Raw genomic sequence first — 19300 nt, forward strand, 5'->3', positions numbered from 1 at the left:
CCGCAACAGAAACTTTGTGAATTAAGTTGGGCTAAGGAAAGTGACATGCAGCCTCTGCCAACAGAAGATTGCGAGATTACCTGCATTAAACCATAATGCATTTTATTTTTGGCTTATCACAAGAGAAAGAAATCCAGCCACTGTGGTTTGTTCAAACAGGCCATAGTTTAAAAGTATATCTTAGTTTAACATGTGAACCTATAGCCTCTTCCTTTCATTGAAAGCTCAATACATAGACAGGAACAGTTTGAGCAGGACAATGGGAACAAAACAGCCCCACCATCCTTCCTTTATGCAATTGCTACCTTTCATTTTGATCAACCAAAGAAACTAAAAGTCTTTGCATGCTGCTGGACTCTATGTCCTTAGAACATCAAGATCCGCCAGCTAGCTATGGGTGTTGGTTTGGTAAAACTGTAATAGGGGCCAGTAGGCTTGTCTCAAAACACTGGAAAAACACTCTATTTTCACACATATAGCTTCCCCTCATTTCAACTAAATAAAATTAAGCACTTGGTCAACTGTCATGCTGCAAAACAGCATTTGCTAGATTGGGCTTGATTGTGTCTAGAAATCCTTCTTTAATGCTACTGTAGTCCCAAGAGAGTAATTTTGCACTTCCAATATGTAGTCATGTTTCATCTTTATTGCCCAAAGTGCACCTAATTTCCAATCAGATTATTGTATTCTGGGTTTTCAGTCTTTATAGTCATTAAAGCTTTAGATCACCCTTCCTTAACTTGGCCTTTTCAAGGTATGTTTGGAATTCCATGAAATTTCTGAATAGCGTATCCTAAAATTCTGCTGAGCTGCAGTCCCACTGAATTTGGAGGATATCAGGTTGAGGAAGGAAGTAACTAATATGGAATCAGGCCATGGCCAAGTTCTCTTACACTTCAGAACATACAATGGAATTTTGTTGTTTATTCGTTCAGTTGCTTCTGACTCTTCGTCACTTCATGGACCAGCCCATGCCAGAACTTCCTGTCGGTCGTCAACACCCCCAGCTCCCCCAGGGACGAGTCCGTCACCTCTAGAATATCATCCATCCACCTTGCCCTTGGTCGGCCCCTCTTCCTTTTGCCTTCCACTCTCCCTAGCATCAGCGTCTTCTCCAGGGTGTCCTGTCTTCTCATTATGTGGCCAAAGTATTTCAGTTTTGCCTTTAATATCATTCCCTCAAGTGAGCAGTCTGGCTTCATTTCCTGGAGGATGGACTGGTTTGATCTTCTTGCAGTCCAAGGCACTCTCAGAATTTTCCTCCAGCACCACAGTTCAAAAGCATTGATCTTCCTTCTCTCAGCCTTCCTTATGGTCCAGCTCTCGCAGCCATATGTTACTACGGGGGACACCATTGCTTTAAGTATGCGGACCTTTGTTGTCAGTGTGATGTCTCATACAATGGAATAAATAAGGTAATTTTAGATGCTGAATTCAATCCCTGAACTCATCTACTTCACAAAGCTATAATGAAATTATGGTTTGATTTAACATGTTATGATTCCAGCGGTTGGAAAATCAAGAGATTATTTTGAGAAAAAAGAGTTTATGGTTTACTTAATAAACTATAGACAGACCATGGATTAAGGGCATGTGTCAACATAAGGTCTTTAGAGGGGGCCCCTTCAAAGTATTATACACTGCTGTTGGGAGTTACTCTTTCAGCTGAATGGGATTCAAAGTTTACCCTAACAACACTACCCAAAGAGAGAGTTTTGACATCAACATTTTGAAAGAGTGACAACTGTAGTTCCACAGCACACCTACTACATCAAATATCTATGAGCTAGGAGAATGGATAAATGGGAGAGAAGGGCTACACAGTTCAATGGAGGAGTACATACTTTTCCAGGAGATAGAGCTTCTACTAGTCCACCACACATTTTCAGAATCTGGACACTTTATTTTCCAGTCCTGAATTCCCTTGTGACAAACAAATCCCATGGAACAAACAATGGGAACCTGCACATAAATGGTATGTGAAGGAGTAGCTAAAGCTAGAGCCAAAATTAAGAGTAACCATCTATTCTCTCCCTACCATTCATTTTATACTCTCTGCAGTCTCTCTCTGCATCTATTTGTCTTCTCATGTAGCAAACTGGAATGGAGTGCCAGCAGAGATATGATCACCAGCAGAGATGTGATTAAAATTACACTAAGTTGCCCGTCTCCATTGTAAACTTCTGCATAGAATTTTTGCATGGAAATGTAACGTTTTTTACTTAAAACAAAAACGATGTGTCCCTTTACCGTACTACACAACTGATTGAAGTTCATCCTCTTTGATTAAACAGTGACTTCTATTAAAATAATGATCTGTGAATCAAAACTTATTTAATCAATTTACATAGCCCTCTGGAACTTTTTCCCTCCAGAGATAAGGATAGCCCCAACCCTGCTGGCTCTTCATAAAGAGCTGGTTCTGTGCCCAAGCTGTCCCAAGTGTGTGAAGGAACTCATCTCCTGGCTGTGTTAATGACTGTTGCATTTCTCTTGGCTATTTTAATTTTTGTAGTTGTTATTGTCATTGTTTTCATTTTTACTTTTAACATGATTGCTGCCAAGAATCACTTGTTGAGATGGGCAGCCAAATAAATTGATAAAATAAATAAAACATGCAACTCTTTTTAAAACGTTAGCAATACCAAACTGATTAGAAATAATATATATGAACTGTTTATAAACCAGTTCTCAATCAAATCAGTCAGAAGAAAACAAATCAATTACTGGACGCCAGTAATTGTTCTAAATTAAGTTCTAAATGCCAATAAAGATAATCAGCATGCAAGCTTGACCCATATAATGTCAGTGAAAAAAAACAGGGAAATTAAAAGGAAAAGCCCTAATGCTCCAGAGTATTTACAAAAGAAAAGATCCCTTGGTCTCTGCTAGGCTCCATGGCCCCTCCTGATAAGTTTTTGATTCTTTTAAATTAAAATTAAATTGAAGTGGGTAGCAAAACACAACCCCAAGCATCATATTTATTAAGAATGCTCCTGGATCCCACATGGACTCCACAGGCATTCTTAGGAAATAAAAATGGTAGGTGGTTGCAGCCAAGTACTTTGTCTGGAATGTACTCATCTACCCAGGAAAAAATGAATATCCCGATGAACTAAAATGGGTGGCAGGAAACAACTTCATCAGTTTGCCTTTTGGAAAATGAATGCCGTGCTCTCCACAGCAGCAAATGCTGCAAGAGTGACTATGACATGTTCTCAAAATTTAAAATGTGTACAACAGCCCCCCCCAAGTCAGAAAGCTCCGAAATAAGCAAACCCTGAATATGTGTTTATTTTAGACATCTAACATGAATCAGGGAGGTGCAAGTAAAAATAAATAGGAAATTAAAATAGTGGCTGCAAAATGGGAAAAAAAAAATCATTCTTGGTAAGAGAAGTGCTTTCAGCCAATTTCTGTGGATTAATGCTGTGTTTAAAGCAAGCTAAGATGTAAAATGAATAAATCTGGCCTTCACTCTCACTGAAGACTGAAAACAAGTACATGTGGGAGCCCATCAATTGAGCACACTAAAAATACAGGGTCACAATCAAAAGAAACAATTTTAATTTTTAGCTGAAACCATAAAAAAGGAAAGCACAGTAAAATTACAGAATATTCTATTATTAATTTGGTTGTCCAAATGTTCATTATTTATTAACAGAGAGGCACAGATCTCCAGGCTAGAGAGGAAACTGTGATTCTGAACTACTCCTACATAAATCCTTTCTTTCAGAGGTATATACGACTTACAGACAATCATATTGTACCAAACACTGAAAATGACAGGGTATGCACATGTGAACTAACAATCAGGCTGCATCTTATTTAAATACAACAAAACACATTGCAACTCTATAGATGGAATGAACTTACACTAAGCTTGAAAATTAAGTTCTACATTTTCCTTGTCTTTCTGCATGGATATAGTCACGAATGTAACCTAAGAAATGTGGTCCAACTACTGCATTTGTTCAGACCCATTCAAATTTGAACATAAGCAGATGGTTATTCTTTTTCCAATCTGCCTCAGCCAAATACTGCTGTGAACCTTGAAGAAACTTATCTCTACACTTAGCTCTGTATAATAAAGATCACAGCAAAACAAACACTATCCATTCCTAAGGATGTCTTTCCAGAATTCTTAAATATGATTTAGTGTGTATCTAAACATGCATAAAAGTGCACAGATACTCATGTCATTTAAAACTTTCAGCCCAGCATTTCTGACACTGTGTTTAAATTATATTAAGCTGACTTGTAATACTCACATCATGTGATTATGTTATTCCTTAATATGAGGATTTCTAAGCCGCATGTAACGCTATGCATGGATAAATAGTCTTTCCTACAAGCAATTAGCCCAAGCCATCAAACTCTTCTTTCTGAACCAACACTGTGTGATTACCTCAATATTTAGACTGCCATATTGTTTGGCTCTAACTGGTGAATTCTGGAGCTACAGCATTTTTTTTAAAAGAATGAATATAATCCTACAAGGCTGAGGCTTACTCCTAGTGGAACCATTTAAGATTTTGGTTTTGTCATTTGTCTTAAAATCACAAAAGCTGGTCTAGACATTTTTCAGTACATAAATAACTGCATACCTACAGACTAGTTCTCGAAGTCCCTGTAACTTTCCATTACAGGCTAGCCACTCCCAATTAGGTTGTGACAAGACGAAGATAAAAGCAGAGTACAGTCTTTTCTAATGAATCCACAGTTCTAGTAGAGCTCATTCACATCAAAATGCATTAAGATTCACTTTAGCTGGCCCAGAGGTTTGATATTTACTAACTTGTGACTGAAAGCTTACAATAATAATGCCTTCTATCACAAATCTTTGGTGCCATGACTCCAGGATAAGTACCAGATAGCAATCTATGTACAGATTCATTACTGGAGGGAAGAACCCCAAATAGAACTTTACTCAATAAAGAAGACAACACTCATTCATTCAACGGTCAGCCTGTACCATTTTCATTGCTTTTTTTTTGACTCTTGGATTTTATTTTTTCACCAAGTCCATTATTGTATTTTCTCCCTCTCCTGCATGCCCTATCTTTTCTATTTCCATAAAAAGGTATAGTGAATGTTTGTACCTCCTGCTAATTATGTATCAAACAGGAGATAGATCATGAGCTCATTACTGCACAAGTTCTCACACCTTAAAATCATGCATGCATTCTTATTATTTAACATGCCAGAGAATGGTCTCAATTTTTTTTATCACCTAAAATGCTTTATATACTGGAAGTCAGAACCAGGTAACCCCCTTGCCCCACCCCCACTCCTGACAATGCAAATCGCAGTCTCCAAATTGTCTTCTCATGCTAACGGGTACTGCTGGGATCTGGAAATCTAAAAATACCTGTACAGCAATACATCATCCATCCCTGCTTCATACTCACAAAGGCTTATATCTAGATAGAAGCATGTACAACTTCAGTGCAACAAGTTCTGCCTTGCCCTGAATCATTTCTTTGTAGGTAATTCTTTGCTATTACCCATGGTCTCATCACAGAATAAAACTATGAGTTGGATTCTCTTTGTTAAAAAGCAGTAAGGATGCTTGGCCATTCTCAGCCACATTAATAGTTAAAAGAGGCTATTCTCTTCAACCAAACATAATTTATGCAAGATACTATCAATCCTCAATAAATAACCTTTCTATTGCAGAAACCTATTTTAGGTAAATTACACCTAACATAACTTAGAAGAGCAAAGACTTTCCACTTCTTAAACTAATTTGTAGTACTACAGTTTGCTTGCTCTTGGTTTTAACTGTCCTTTAAACAGCAATATTGATCTGAGACAAAACTTGTCTGAAAAGCAGAGTATTAAAAACTATAAAGAAACTGTAGCACTTGACGTCACTCACAGGGGTACATGATGCTGTTCAGTGTCTACTTTGGTCAGTTCCTCTTCTTCAATATCAGACTCTCCTCCGGAGCTGCTGTCTGTGACATCAGAATCAAAGGCTTGCTCACAGGACCGCAGGTTAGCCATCCCACTGGCAGTAAACCTCTCCAGTTCTTCCGAGATAGAGTCGCTTTTTAGGAAGCTGCTCAGTCCTTCTGAGGTACTTGTCTCATTTGCAGCTTTTCTCAAAGCTGCTTCTGCCTTGCGGGTCAGCATTAGCTGACTCCGGTGTCTCAAAGAGTCCAAAGCAGGCAACTTGCTTAGAGTTTTCTCTAAAAATCCACCAAGCTGTTGTTGAATGTGCCGCTCTACCTGCTTGGCCTGCACCACCTGCAGCCGCTTTTGCAGCCTGCGAGCACGATTCTCAATGTCTGCCTGCCTCCGCAATAGCACCTTTGTCCTCATATCTGAATCTAGAGAGCTAAAGGAACTGTTCGGCAGAGAGATCTTCTGTTCCTCTGGCTTACTGCTTCCAAGCCCGGAACAAACAGGCATTCCAGGTAACAAACGCAACCTGTTCTCCCCACCCCCTTCAAGTCCACACTGCTGCTCTGGGGAACTGGGGTCGTGTTTATTTGCCATGCCATTATTGCTAAGTGGGGCAGCATGCTCTGCATCTGGGCTTTTATGTGGTAGAGTGCAATTGCTCAAACCAGACTTCAGGTCCTCCAAATCAGAACCCCCAGGTCTATTTGAATCAATATCCTGGAGGGTCGCAGAAGAAGGTGCACTCTTCCCACCATTAAGTGAAACAGAGCTTTCATGGTCAGAGCTGTTCGTCTTAGCTAATTTTTTAGCCAAGCCATTGACAGGTGTTTGTGGCAAAGGTGTCTGATTACTTGCACTCATGGTTTTTAGGTTTTCCAAGGAAAACTCCAACACTGGTGGCCTTCCCAACAGGTCACTAGTTTTCAAGAAAGGATGAGTCAATAGAGAATGAGATTTAAGGACTGTCTGCTTGTTGAAGACCCCTTGCAGTTTCAAGGACTCCTTTGGAGGAACAGATGTTACATCTGAACAGAGATAAGATGCTACCAAGGGCTGCAGCTTTCCCAGCTCTTCTTTTGTAGAATTATTTCGGAAATCTAGACTGGAATCCTCAGCTTTCCTTTTGGTGCCGTTAGCGGCCACAAGGATGTTGTTGGCGTTGCCGTTTTTCTCGGCACTGCCAGGAGACAGGGAGGAGGATGGGGGAGCCAGTTTGAACCGGATGTGGTGAGCTTCAGTTGCTGCGTCAGTGAGAGCGGGCGCCATAGTAGCCATTCAGCACAGAGAGTTGGGAAGTCCAGCCTCTCCCGTTGCAGAGGCCAGCTCTGCTGTGTTCTTCTGCCTCGCCAGAGGGCAGCCTAAAAAAAAAGGCAGATAAAATTTAGAAGTGTAGAATTGGCAAAACAGAAACAACACGTAATTTATTACGTACATTTCAGTCAGATGCAGAGAGCCTGCATACACCTATTCATCAGACACACTGGACAATGACAGATTTCCTATCCGAATTAGTCACTATAATATCCAATGGAAAGGCACACAGCACAACACAAACAGAAATGCAAGCACCTTCTGAAATGCCAAAAATGGTGAAATAACCAAAGTATATCAAGCAGGACCGAAAGGTGAAATCACCAATCAAGGGATAAGCAACCAAATATTGGATAAATACAGTAAGAAAGCTTTCTCCAACATGGTGCCCTTCAAGTGGCCTTTCACTGTGTTGCTAAAAAAACTGAAAGGCTGGAAGACTGAAGGAAAGTTGTGGGTGGACAAATGACTGAAGAATCTGCAACGGGAAACACAGGTTCTGAACTAAACAAAGAACCAACCTGCATTTGAGAGCTACTGTGGTACAGCGTTTAAGATGTTGGGCAAGGGATAGAGAACCAGGATTCAAACTTAAGCTTAGCCATGAAAACTTAACAGATGACTTGGAGAGACCACTATCTCTAAGCCCTATCTTTTTCACAGGGTGGTTGCTGTAGGGAAAAACTGGGGCGTGTTATGTATGTCACCTTCAGCTGGTACCCTGATGATTGGAGGAATATCAATCTAACAAATGAAATTAAGTATTTCTTTATTTAAATATTGTTCAACTCAACCTTCCCCAATCATGGTATCTTCAAGTGTACTTCAAGTCCCAGAATTTGCAATAATGGTTATGCTGGAAGAGCCCAGGAAAGCTAATATGTATCATATATTCTATGTTCCACAGGCAGCCCACTGAAGCAGACAAGATGCAAAAGCCAGCAGTGCTCTTGCCAGGGATGACAGGAAACCAAGCTAAATACAAAACCAGTTCAGAAAGGTATTTTCCACCAGTGAATCAAAACTGAACTCACCTAAATTCCCTCAGTTGCCATGATCATGAATCAAATCCCTAGCATAAAGGGCAATCATTTATTTAGAAAAAGAAACCAAGGGAGTTCTTTTGTGGTTATGAAAAGAAGCCTTCCCTTTTCCACTGCCAAAGGTCAAGAATCTTAATTCTTTGGATTCACAAAAGGGAATTTCCACCTGCATTTAACCTGACCCTAAATACAAACTACTGCTTTCCTCAGATAAAGGCTAAGAAAATTATTTTCTAATTACGTGAGTTGTCAACATATTTTTAAAGACATTCAAAAATTATGAACTTAGTAGTATTGATTTTTTTCCCAGCTTAAATCAGAACTGTGCAAGCAGTCGAGACACTGCCCCTTAAAACCCTCATTAGAATCTGAGAATGCTAAGGAAGATACGTATCGCCAGAGATGACTGCAAACTTATTTGTCTAAATCTCAACTGTTTTATCACAGACAATGGCAGCACAGTGCCCTCCCGTTACGTTGAACAACAACGTTCATTAACCCCAGCCACTATGGGCAGTGGCAAGGGACTGAGAAAACTGTGATCAAATCACATGCAGAGCACCTAACTGCCTACCTACTCTCTATCATTCTATTTTATTGTCCCCATTAATTAATAAGCCCCTCAAGTTTTAACCTTTTCTTGCTGAAAAGTTTAAATCCTTAATTCCCCTCTCCTGCCATCTCAACATCTTTTTCAGTTCCATTGTTTAAATGGGAGACAGGCCTGTATGCAGTATTCTAAAAATAGTTGTATCACAGATTTATATAAGGGCATTACACTTGCCGCTCCTCTTTACCAGAGACAAAGTAAGATAAAATAGCATTCTTTGTTCCCATTTCTCTAAGAGTTTGTGTAAAAACAGTAGGCCCAATCCAACTATAGCTGTGAACAAAAGAATCAAATGTAACTCCTTGGAATCAAACAATGCAGCCAACCAGCTCAACCACATTCAAGATGAGCAAAACAGCTTTTGTTCTCCTAAGCAATTTTTGGCACAAATCTGCTTATTGGATTGGGATGAATAACTGGTATTTATTGTCTTCTCTCAGGTGGACAATTATGAGCCAGGATATTCATGCCCATAAAAGCATGTTGTATATACACTCAAATGTTTTTTATTGTGTTCATGTGCGTGATTTGATTTTCTGGGGAGGACAGCATTACCTAAAGGTCTTGCTCATGAATCTCAGTAGGCCAAAATTTCAAAGAATTTTGGCTTACTGTGAATGAGCAAGCATGGTGGTACATTTCCAGTCACTTCTATTTAACTTTTCCTAGCAGGAGGAACAGATAAAGTTCTGCAAAAAATTCTTCCATGGTTTGTTTCTTGCACTGTCTGAATAAGCACAAATCATGGGTTGCAACTTTGACTGGTTACTAGGGGGATCCCTCAGCATCTCATGATAAAACAAATCATGGAAATCAATTCTGTGGTGTTACCTATTCTCATCAGGATACTGCCATAAATATCACACTGTATTTATGAGCAGGAGAAAACTTATATTCCTAAAATTGAGTCTTATCTGGTACTTTTCTTCATCCCAGCATAGAAATGACACCTAAAACTTTGATAGTCTAAAGCAAGTAAAATATTTTAACAGAAATCAAAATCCATTTTTTCTTAGATTTCCACAAGAGTAAAGCTCTTAAGAGCTTACTACAATGATATTCATAGTGGCCTTTTAACCTAAACAAGCACATTTCAAAAACAGCTATCCAACCACATACCTCTGAAATAAAATCTGAGCACCTATTGGAATTAAGTAGCTTCTTAAGAACTTTTTAAGGGACGCGGTGGCGCTGCGGGTTAAACCGCTGAGCTGTCGATCGGAAGGTCGGCGGTTCGAAACCGCGCAGCGGGGTGAGCTCCCGTTGTTAATCCCAGCTCCTGCTCACCTAGCAGTTCGAAAACATGCAAATGTGAGTAGATCAATAGGTACTGCTTCGGCAGGAAGGTAACGGCGTTCCGAGTCGTCATGCTGGCCACATGACCCGGAAGTGTCTATGACAACGCCGGCTCCAAGGCTTAGAAACGGAGATGAGCACCGCCCCCTAGAGTCGGATTCGACTGGACTTTACGTCAAGGGAAACCTTTACCTTTACCTTAAGAACTTTTTAATGATCCTGTTTGGTTGCATCACTTTTTAATATTCACTTTCCTAGAAAATATCTCTCTAGTTTTCAGCACAACCATAGAATGTAATGTTCAGTTCCATCACCTCTTATTTCTTTACCAAATACAATGCACCATTTCTTCAGTTCTCACATAACCACTTCTTCCCACACAGGAAAGAACAATCAACGAGAATACCTCAACATCAATTCAGCCTCTTTCTTTCTTTCTTTCTTTTTCTTTCTTTCTTGACAAATTCCTCTATGAAGTGTTTGGAAATCTCAATATTTGTTGTTGTGGACACCTTAATTATTATATATAGACAAACATTCCTTCACAAGCATATTCTGAACTACAGGTAGTCTTCGACTTATGACCTTTTGTTCAGTGACCATTCGAAGCTACGGCAGTGCTGAACGAAGGGGCTTAATGACCGGTCCCCAAGGTCACAGCCATTGCAGCGCCCTTGTATCACGTGATTGCAATCTGGGCATTTGGCAACCCATTTGCACGTACAACCAGTTGCCAAGCACCCCACGATCACATGACCACCATTTGCAATCTCTCCTGCTGGCTTCCCCAGGAAATCAATGGGGAAGCTGGCTGGGCCAGTTGCAGGGAAGTCTCCCCCACCCACGCACTCTCCCCAGCACCTCTGTGCTCACACACCAGCCACTTGTGCACACTTCCCAACCCCTGCCGCTAAGCAACAGAATCCAGTCCCAATTGTCACCTGACGGTCAAGGACTACCTGTGTTTTTTTTTTTTTTAAAGTCAAATACCATACCTATGAGAGCCAGTTGGTGTAGTGGTATGGCACTGTTGTAGTAGTTAAGGCATCAGGCTAGAAATCAGGAGACTGTGAATTCTAGTCCTGCCCTAGGTACAAAGCCAGCTGGGTGACCTTGAGCCAGTCACTTTCTCTCAGCCCTAGGAATCAGGCAATGGCAAACCACTTCCGAAAAGTCTTGCCAACAAAACTGCAGAGACTGGTTGCCAGGAGTCAAAAACGGACTTGAGGGCACACACACAGACACTATATCTACACATTTTGACTAGCAGGACATGATTCCAACATATGTTGGGCTCTCCTATTTGAAGATAAAGCAAAATACATACAATTAAGAATATTTTCTTTCATTAGTTGTGGATCTTTTATTGTCAATTGCCATCATACCACAACTAATATGGCATGCTGGCTGGATAGTATGGAAAGTGCAGCCAACAAATTTGGAGGAAGCACACGTTGGGGAAGCACTGTGAAGAGAATAAGCTTTCGACATAGTGTATTTAGCTGTTAAAAGCAGGTAAAGATAGCAAATTACAGTTTTAATCCTGTCCAGTTTCCAGAGTCCAAATTCTTTTTATTCTTTTCCCTTTCACACAATAATCTTGAGAAACCACTATTTAATTTTTCATTATTTTTAACCAAGATCTCTCAGTTCACTTGCTAAGCTTTTATACATTTGTAACTATTTTCCCAAACTGACAGTGAAAGAATGCCAAGATAAAATAATGCCAAACTTTTTCTTCTATAGCCCTCAGTAGCCTGTGAATCTTTTGTTTTCCTCATCCACCAATAAATGGGCAGTATGCTATAATGGTTAGTATGAACAGAGACCCAGACTCAAATCCCCATTCAGTGGACAACTCTGGGTCATCGCTCTCTCATAATTTATCTTAGCTTCCTGATATAATCTGAGGAGGGAAAAGAGAAATATCCACCTAACCAATCTGCCCCTATATGGGGGAAGGCTGGGAAAATGATAATATGATTATTCTGACTGAATATATTAATAGTTAATTACTGAAAATATCAACCAGAAACATAAGCAGTGACTATATCAGACTATTTAGAAATCAAAGAGGCCTTGAACCATGGCTTTCTTAGCTCCTACTCTTAGCCACTGTCCTGCAGGAGTTTAAGTTTCCATCTGCTTTTTACTTGTTCAACCCACACTTCGAAGATTCCAACTGCTAATAAGCACTACAAAGTATTTAATACAAATATGTTAAAATTTAAAAGCCTACCATTGATCTTTTTTCTTTCTTTCACCTCCTATGCAACAATCATGACATAGCATAAATGAGTAGTCATAAATAACTAATTTTTCATTCTGATGCTACAGAAGTAAAATCTTCCATGCTGAAGAAACCATTTGCATCATCATGCTCTCTGCATCAAGTATGTGGCTTTATTCTCAACAATGCATGTTTCTCTTGTATGCATTTACCAACACCACCCACATCACAGAAAATAACAATGTATTTGAAAGCTTATTTTATCCTTTACTAGAACAGAGGCCGTTTTCAAAATCCAAGAATGGTCCACGTTGCCCCTTTTAACAGTGGCTCCCTTGGAAGCAGACAGCTCTGGCTAGATGCTTCAGCATTAAATATACTCAGATACACAGCTGAAGAAACTTGAGAGTCACCAGAGCAAAAGCAATTAAAGCTTTAGCCAATTTATTGAGCAATAAATTATTTGGTAAAGCAAACCAGTCATTTTATTAATTACACAACTTATTCCCCTCTCTTCAAAATAGCTTCTCTCAAGGCAATTTACAGTTATCAAAACTACACAATCCAAAAAAACCCAACACCTGTAATACAGCTAAATGAACTTCCAGAGAGAGACAATGGTCTGCCAATAGAAAGTTCCACCTGGTGTTAAAAAAGTAATGGAACAGTCACCTTGAACTCTTTCTCCACTGAACTAAACATAACTTTTTATATGCTCCAAGCACCCAGGAGGACCTTTGAAGATTTTAATCTGCATAGATTCTGAAACTGAGGCCAGCAATTTTTTAGCTATCCTTGTCCTAAATCAGACATTAGGGCAGAAAAATCGCTGTAGATGCTTAAACTATATTTAGTAAGATGTGGCTTCCAGTAAGAATAGGTAACCTTTTTCGACCTGTGGGCAGATTTGAAATTTTGAGAGCATATTGTAAGCACTCCCACAAAATGCCTGTCCTGACAGGTTTTGCTGGTCACAAAACACCTTTTTATCGGAAGACAAGCCTGTGAACATCCTCTAGGATGTTGCCTACCACCGTAGCTTTCCAGTCTTTTGGGGAGCAAATGCACATACTTCCAATGAAGTCCCTATAGGCAATCTTGGAAATGATGAGGTTCCCATTTTTCAAATGATGTATTTTAAGAAAATAAATTAGGTGGGGGAAAATGCATAGCAAATATTTAGAAAAAAGTCTGTGGCATAACACTGTCTATCCCAGTACTATTGCCTCAAAAGAGATTATTAGTCCACTGCAATATGCTATCCTGAACAGACTACAGCTGGGACACCAGCTTTACATTGACACTCTATGCCAGAGGTTATTTGGTGTCTAGTAACAAAGACCGTTTATGAGCACTGCAAATTGCACATCTAATGTTTCAGAGTGGAATACAACTTGTCCAGAAGGCTCAATCCTCACTTTCTTACAGAAAGTACCTCTGTCTTCTCCACACTGGTCTTCAGTTTATTGAACCTCACCATTATTGAGTCCTCTTACACTTTCAAAGGCTCACCTGAACCCAGGCAAAAAAAGGGAGCTTTATTAGCATATTGGTTAAGACCCAATCCAAAAACCTGAATGACCTCACTCAGGATTTTCGGAGAGAATATTTTTTTAAAAATGACAAAGGAACTATGCAGAATACTGTAGTATATACAGTATGCAAATGAAAGAAGGAAAATAACTTTCTGAAAATGACCACTCAGTGCCAGTAAAGCACTCCCAATCCTTAATTCAGGAAGAAACCAAAGCTGACAATATTGGAAACCAAGAAATCCTGAGAATCATCCATATCTCACTTCAGATATCATTCCACCCATCAACAGGGCCAAGAAATTTGCTTTTCTTTTTTAAATTTTATATCTGAACACACATGCACACACATCAACCATTAATACTACCAAGATATTTTCTTTACCAAACTAAACCTAAAACAGCAATGCAGATAATCATCCTCATATACAGAGTTTAAGGAAATTAGCTCAGGTATGGAATAATGTCTAAAGGGCCAATTGTACTAATAAACTTCCTGATTTAACTACTTTCAGAAATATCCACCCAATAGCCTTTTTAAGGCAGCTTTATGAGCCTGTCTCATGTAAGGTAATTAATATACTGGACATTGCAAAATAAATAAATAAAATAAGGCAATCATCCAAATGAATACCAGTGCCACAATTTTATAATTTATTATTATAATCTCCTGCAGAGTTATTAATTTTTTAAATATACAATGTTGTATTTTAATTTTTTTTCTGATTTACTGCCAACTCTCTACTGCTCTATTTCTTCCCTGGACATCCTATATTAAGGAGCAAAAAACTAGTAATACAGGTAACCTACATATGAAATATCACACAGACATTTGTTTGCTTTAACAAAATTTAGTAAATTCTTGCAGGTAAGTTGCAGGTCTAGCAGTAATGCTATTCCAATAGTAAAAGGGATTAGTTGTACAACAGAAGCTAAAAGGCCTGATCCAGAAAGTCATTCATAAGTCAACTGCCTTTGTTATTCAGATCCATTGTTCTGGGAACACAGAATCTTAGTCTTTCAGACACAAAAGAGTACTCTGGATTTGCTATAGCAGCTGTCAAAGTATGAAGGCCTCTGCTCTTATAATCTGGGGGTAAGGCCACAATCCTAAACCTATAGGATTCCAATAATCGCAAAACTATGCTAAAGGTTACCTTCTTGAGCTATATTTGATTCTGCTTTATGTTTTGGAATGGGACTGGTTGGGACCAAGAAAATAGCTTCCTGAATTTTCCATCCACAAAAGGTGTCTCCGCCCCACCAACTCCCCAAATATAAGTAAAGTTGATTGCATTCTTCTCTACCACTATGGAGTAGTCTGCATTCATCCAGTTGCTTTCATTTGGACAAACAATTTGGTTAATGCTGATAAAATTAATGTATTAATTCTGACAGGCAAACCCTTCAAATGATTTAAATCATTTCAGATCGAGTATATTTTAATAGATATATTATCAGAGAAACAATATCCCAAAACTTTCTCCAAACATACTTTTTAAGCAGATTATATCAATTCCTATGGGGCAACCTGCAATGCTCCAGTCCTTAAAAACTCCTCTCCCCCAGATTACACCACTGAATCTGAGTGGCAAGATGCCAATATTCAGTGATATTTGTGGAAATAAAAAACAGGAATGTCCACTAGGCATTCAAAAATCTTAACATAACTATTTTACTTTTAAAATGCCAAATCCCCAAGCAAGTTCAAAGGGCCCCAAATTTCAGTCTCAACATTTCTAGTGATACAATGCTATGCACCTGTAGCCCTTGGAGATCATTTATTTTTAATACAGCACTCAGCTGCTAAAAAGTTACTTGGCCTATGCAAGTTCAACTAATATGTAAGTTCTTTATAAACACAAACTTCAAGAAGTCAAGAGATGTCAGAATCCAAGAGCAGATCTTTTTTTGGTTCTGTGACAATTAATTAAAACAATAATACAAAAAATGCATAAACATTCTGAATATTTTCACGTTTTAATCAAGGCTCTAGAAGTATCTTTTAATAGCAAACAGAACCTTAACATGGCAAAATAGAAAATCTCTGGCACTCCCTTGATTAAATCCACATACCTTATGATTAAATCAACTTCTTATAAAAGTAAGATGAGTAGAAACAGTAGTAGAGCATAATAGAATGTTTTTCAAGAATACTTATGTATAATCTTGCAGCTGTTTTATTCTCCTGCACTTAGACCTATCTTTGTTAATGTGATAATTCTTAGAGCAGTATCTTCAATATGTTTTCAAATCTTGATTTTAAAAAGGCTCATTCCTGTATATTTGGGATATAAGACAGATAAGAATCTGATTTAGATCCTTCTGTCAAGAGATTTAGAATTGTCTTTTGTAAGTCAAGTCTTTTCTTTAAAATCTGCACTTATAAAGCCAGTTAGAGCTCCTTTTCCTTAATTAAGTAAAAAAAAAAACTTTATACCCAATAGTAAAATATCTCACAGTATCAAGCACCTGTGTCTTAACATTTCCATTGTAAGTATGAGCAAAAAAAAAAAAAATCTCATAAAAGACATCTAAATAAAATAATCTATTTTATAGCTTCCCTATCTGAAATAGCAGGTTTCCAGCCAGATGTGTTGGGCCAAAATTTCCAGCCAGCATGGCTAAAAACTAAAGCCATGCTGTTGGAGAATTATGGGAAGTATCATCCAATACATCTGCAAAATGGGTTAGGGCTAGGGTTAGGCCAACACAACACAGCTGCCAATAAGCTGCCATCCAACAGATTTTTTTCCTGTACATGTATTGCTTTTAAAACTTATTTCTACCTTACATCATCAAAATGATTTGAGGCAAAGGAGCAAAAAGTTATGAACTTCAGATATGCAACACATCTAGTTTCTCCAGTCTGGCACAGATGTATAGGACCAATCTTAGTCCAGATGAATGGGACAAAGTCTCCTTATCCCTGACAGCAAAGGGTTGCTTATGATTATGAGAACTGCAGCCCAATACATCCACAGGGGGGAAGGAAGATCAAATTCAAAAGAAGCTAACTATGTTGGAAGTGATGAGCAAAACTGTAGCATGAACATACAAAATGCTGATCAAAAAGCCCTCATATCCTACTGAGATGGGAAATGAAGAGACACCAATTGCACCTGTGTTATCATGGAAATGCATAATATTTATGCTCACTTGCACCTGATTCCACCTATAAACAGGCATAGATAATGAAGGTCAATGTGTTGACAGTACATACTACTTTAAGGTGGACTAACCAAAACATGGACAGTTCACCACAGCTGCTTGTGAGCTAGCAGGTACATTTGCCACTGAGCCATTTTACAGCTTAGCTTTATTTTCACTACCCCATCCTAAAAGGTGCTACATACAAACTATCTGAAACAATGAGGATGTGTCCCCAGCTATTTTCCTTACTGTTCTGATACAATCACATATGAACAGCATATATAGCACTCCCTTCTGTATCTCCACAACAACTCTGTGAGGTAGGGTGATCTGAGAGAGAATGACTAGCCCAAAGTCACTCAATGAGCTTCTGTAACAGAGTGGACTAGAACCTAGTTTCCCTATTCCTAGTCCAACATCTTAACTACTACAGCACACTGGTTCTGCAAAGAAGAATAATCTTCTTACATTTTTAGATGTTATTAAAAAGAGTGAGTCCATGAAAGGTAATATTTGGTTTATTTAAAAAAATAAGTATCAAATATTGGGCATCAAGTCTTAAATCTCAGAAGATCTGGCACTCAGATATTACGGCATTGTGATACCTTTAAAGCAATGTGTAAATTTTGTGAAGTAGATCATATTTGGAAAAATAGGCTCTTATTCACAAATTACTCAACCACATAACTATTCATATGCATTGTTACGTGTTTCAGTGTGTTCGAAGAATTTACTCCATGGTAAGTTAGTCAGTTATCTTTTACAACAGAATCAAACACACAGGTTTAACTTATATCTAATTATCAAAAACCATCATTCATGAATACTGGCGAGTTATACAGCACAATCCTATGCAACTTTATTTAGAAGCCACATTCTGTTAAAACATAAATCTAATGAACTGTATTTTATTCAAGCTATATTTAAACACTGTGATTTACTATGAAGTGCAAAGACAACAATAGATTAGAAGTGAAGTCTCCATGTTAAATCTGCTAGTACAGTAACATTATCTTTCTAAAAATTGTTTTCCATGTTTAGCTTGAACAATTCAAAAATTAAGTAGTTTTCAACTGTTTCTAGAGTTTGTGACAACCAGAAGTACCCTATTTTTACAACATTTAACTCCTGCAGGAAAGCTTTTTAACTGTTTTATTTTTAGAATTATGTATCATAGAGTAAGCATCATGTGACATGATGCAACTGCTTGAGAGAAAGAGAACCAAATTTCTAGTGCTTAGAATACAAACACCAAGTTAATGTTCTCATATTATTTTAAAGTGGCAGCAAACAAAATTACATAACACAGAACAGGTTTTAAATCAAAGGACTGAAAGTGCCAATCCCCCCTTCCAAACTAATGTTCATCTTGTTTTAACCAATGTATCTTATTTTAGGGCTGATCTAGAAGACCAAATATCTCTATAGTCAGGCAGCAGAATAATTTCAATTTTAAGAAAAAAAAAAAAGAAAATTCGCTAGATTGTTTAAGGACAAAAACCGTGCCACCAATTCAGAATTATTGGTGGTAAATACAGACAGCACAAAATGCTTAACTAGGGGAAATTCACTATAGTAAATGAGACAGCTATACATCTAATTAAGGAGGGAAAAAGTATATTCACATGTACAATTGAGCAAGTATAATGAATAGCAAAATGGCAGTAAGAACCAACTTCCCAGCATATGTTCTATACTACTTACTACACTGATCCAAGTCTATACCCTAAACCAGTAATTTCAGGTCCTATTACAAGAAAAAGGCAAATCTCACACAATAGAAATTAAGCAAAACAAGTGTTATATAATTTAGGTCAGGCTTCCCCCAAACTATTTTGAAAGTTTGGTTGCTTGGAACATCCTAAATAATCCCAATGGTAACACACAAGTTACTTTAGAAAGAACCACGAGAGAAGGGAGGAGAAAAGCAAATTCATTGTTGATTGTAACAGCTATAGCTATAAGGAGACAGCATGCAGTCTCCACAAGGCGCACACAAAAATGACTGCCAACCAGCCACGTGATGACAAAATCTCCAATACAGGCGCGCTCACGGGCGCGCGCACACACAGATGATGTTTGAGAATGGAAACTGGGGGTAGGTTTGGACGGATGTGATGGAACTTTGGGAACGCCGGAGTTCGAATGTTAGCGAGAAGTAAATTGGAAGACTGCATGTTTATGAAAGGGGGAGGGGGCAAATAGAGCAAGCGAC

At 38.5% G+C, this 19300-nt stretch overlaps 1 protein-coding gene across 3 annotated transcripts in view; it reads right to left on the bottom strand.

The window, feature by feature from the left end:
* KANSL1 (KAT8 regulatory NSL complex subunit 1) overlaps window positions 1-19300 on the bottom strand; it is a 134723-nt gene that overhangs the window by 102384 nt on the left and 13039 nt on the right. For all 3 annotated transcript variants that reach the window (XM_063300620.1, XM_063300621.1, XM_063300619.1), the window contains exon 2: window positions 5882-7268. In XM_063300620.1, coding sequence (XP_063156690.1) covers window positions 5882-7185 — 1304 coding nt within the window. In that variant the 5' untranslated portion in view covers window positions 7186-7268. The remainder of the gene's footprint in view (window positions 1-5881; window positions 7269-19300) is intronic.

This window comes from Candoia aspera, chromosome 4, assembly GCF_035149785.1.
Source record: "Candoia aspera isolate rCanAsp1 chromosome 4, rCanAsp1.hap2, whole genome shotgun sequence".
NCBI lineage: Eukaryota > Metazoa > Chordata > Lepidosauria > Squamata > Boidae > Candoia > Candoia aspera.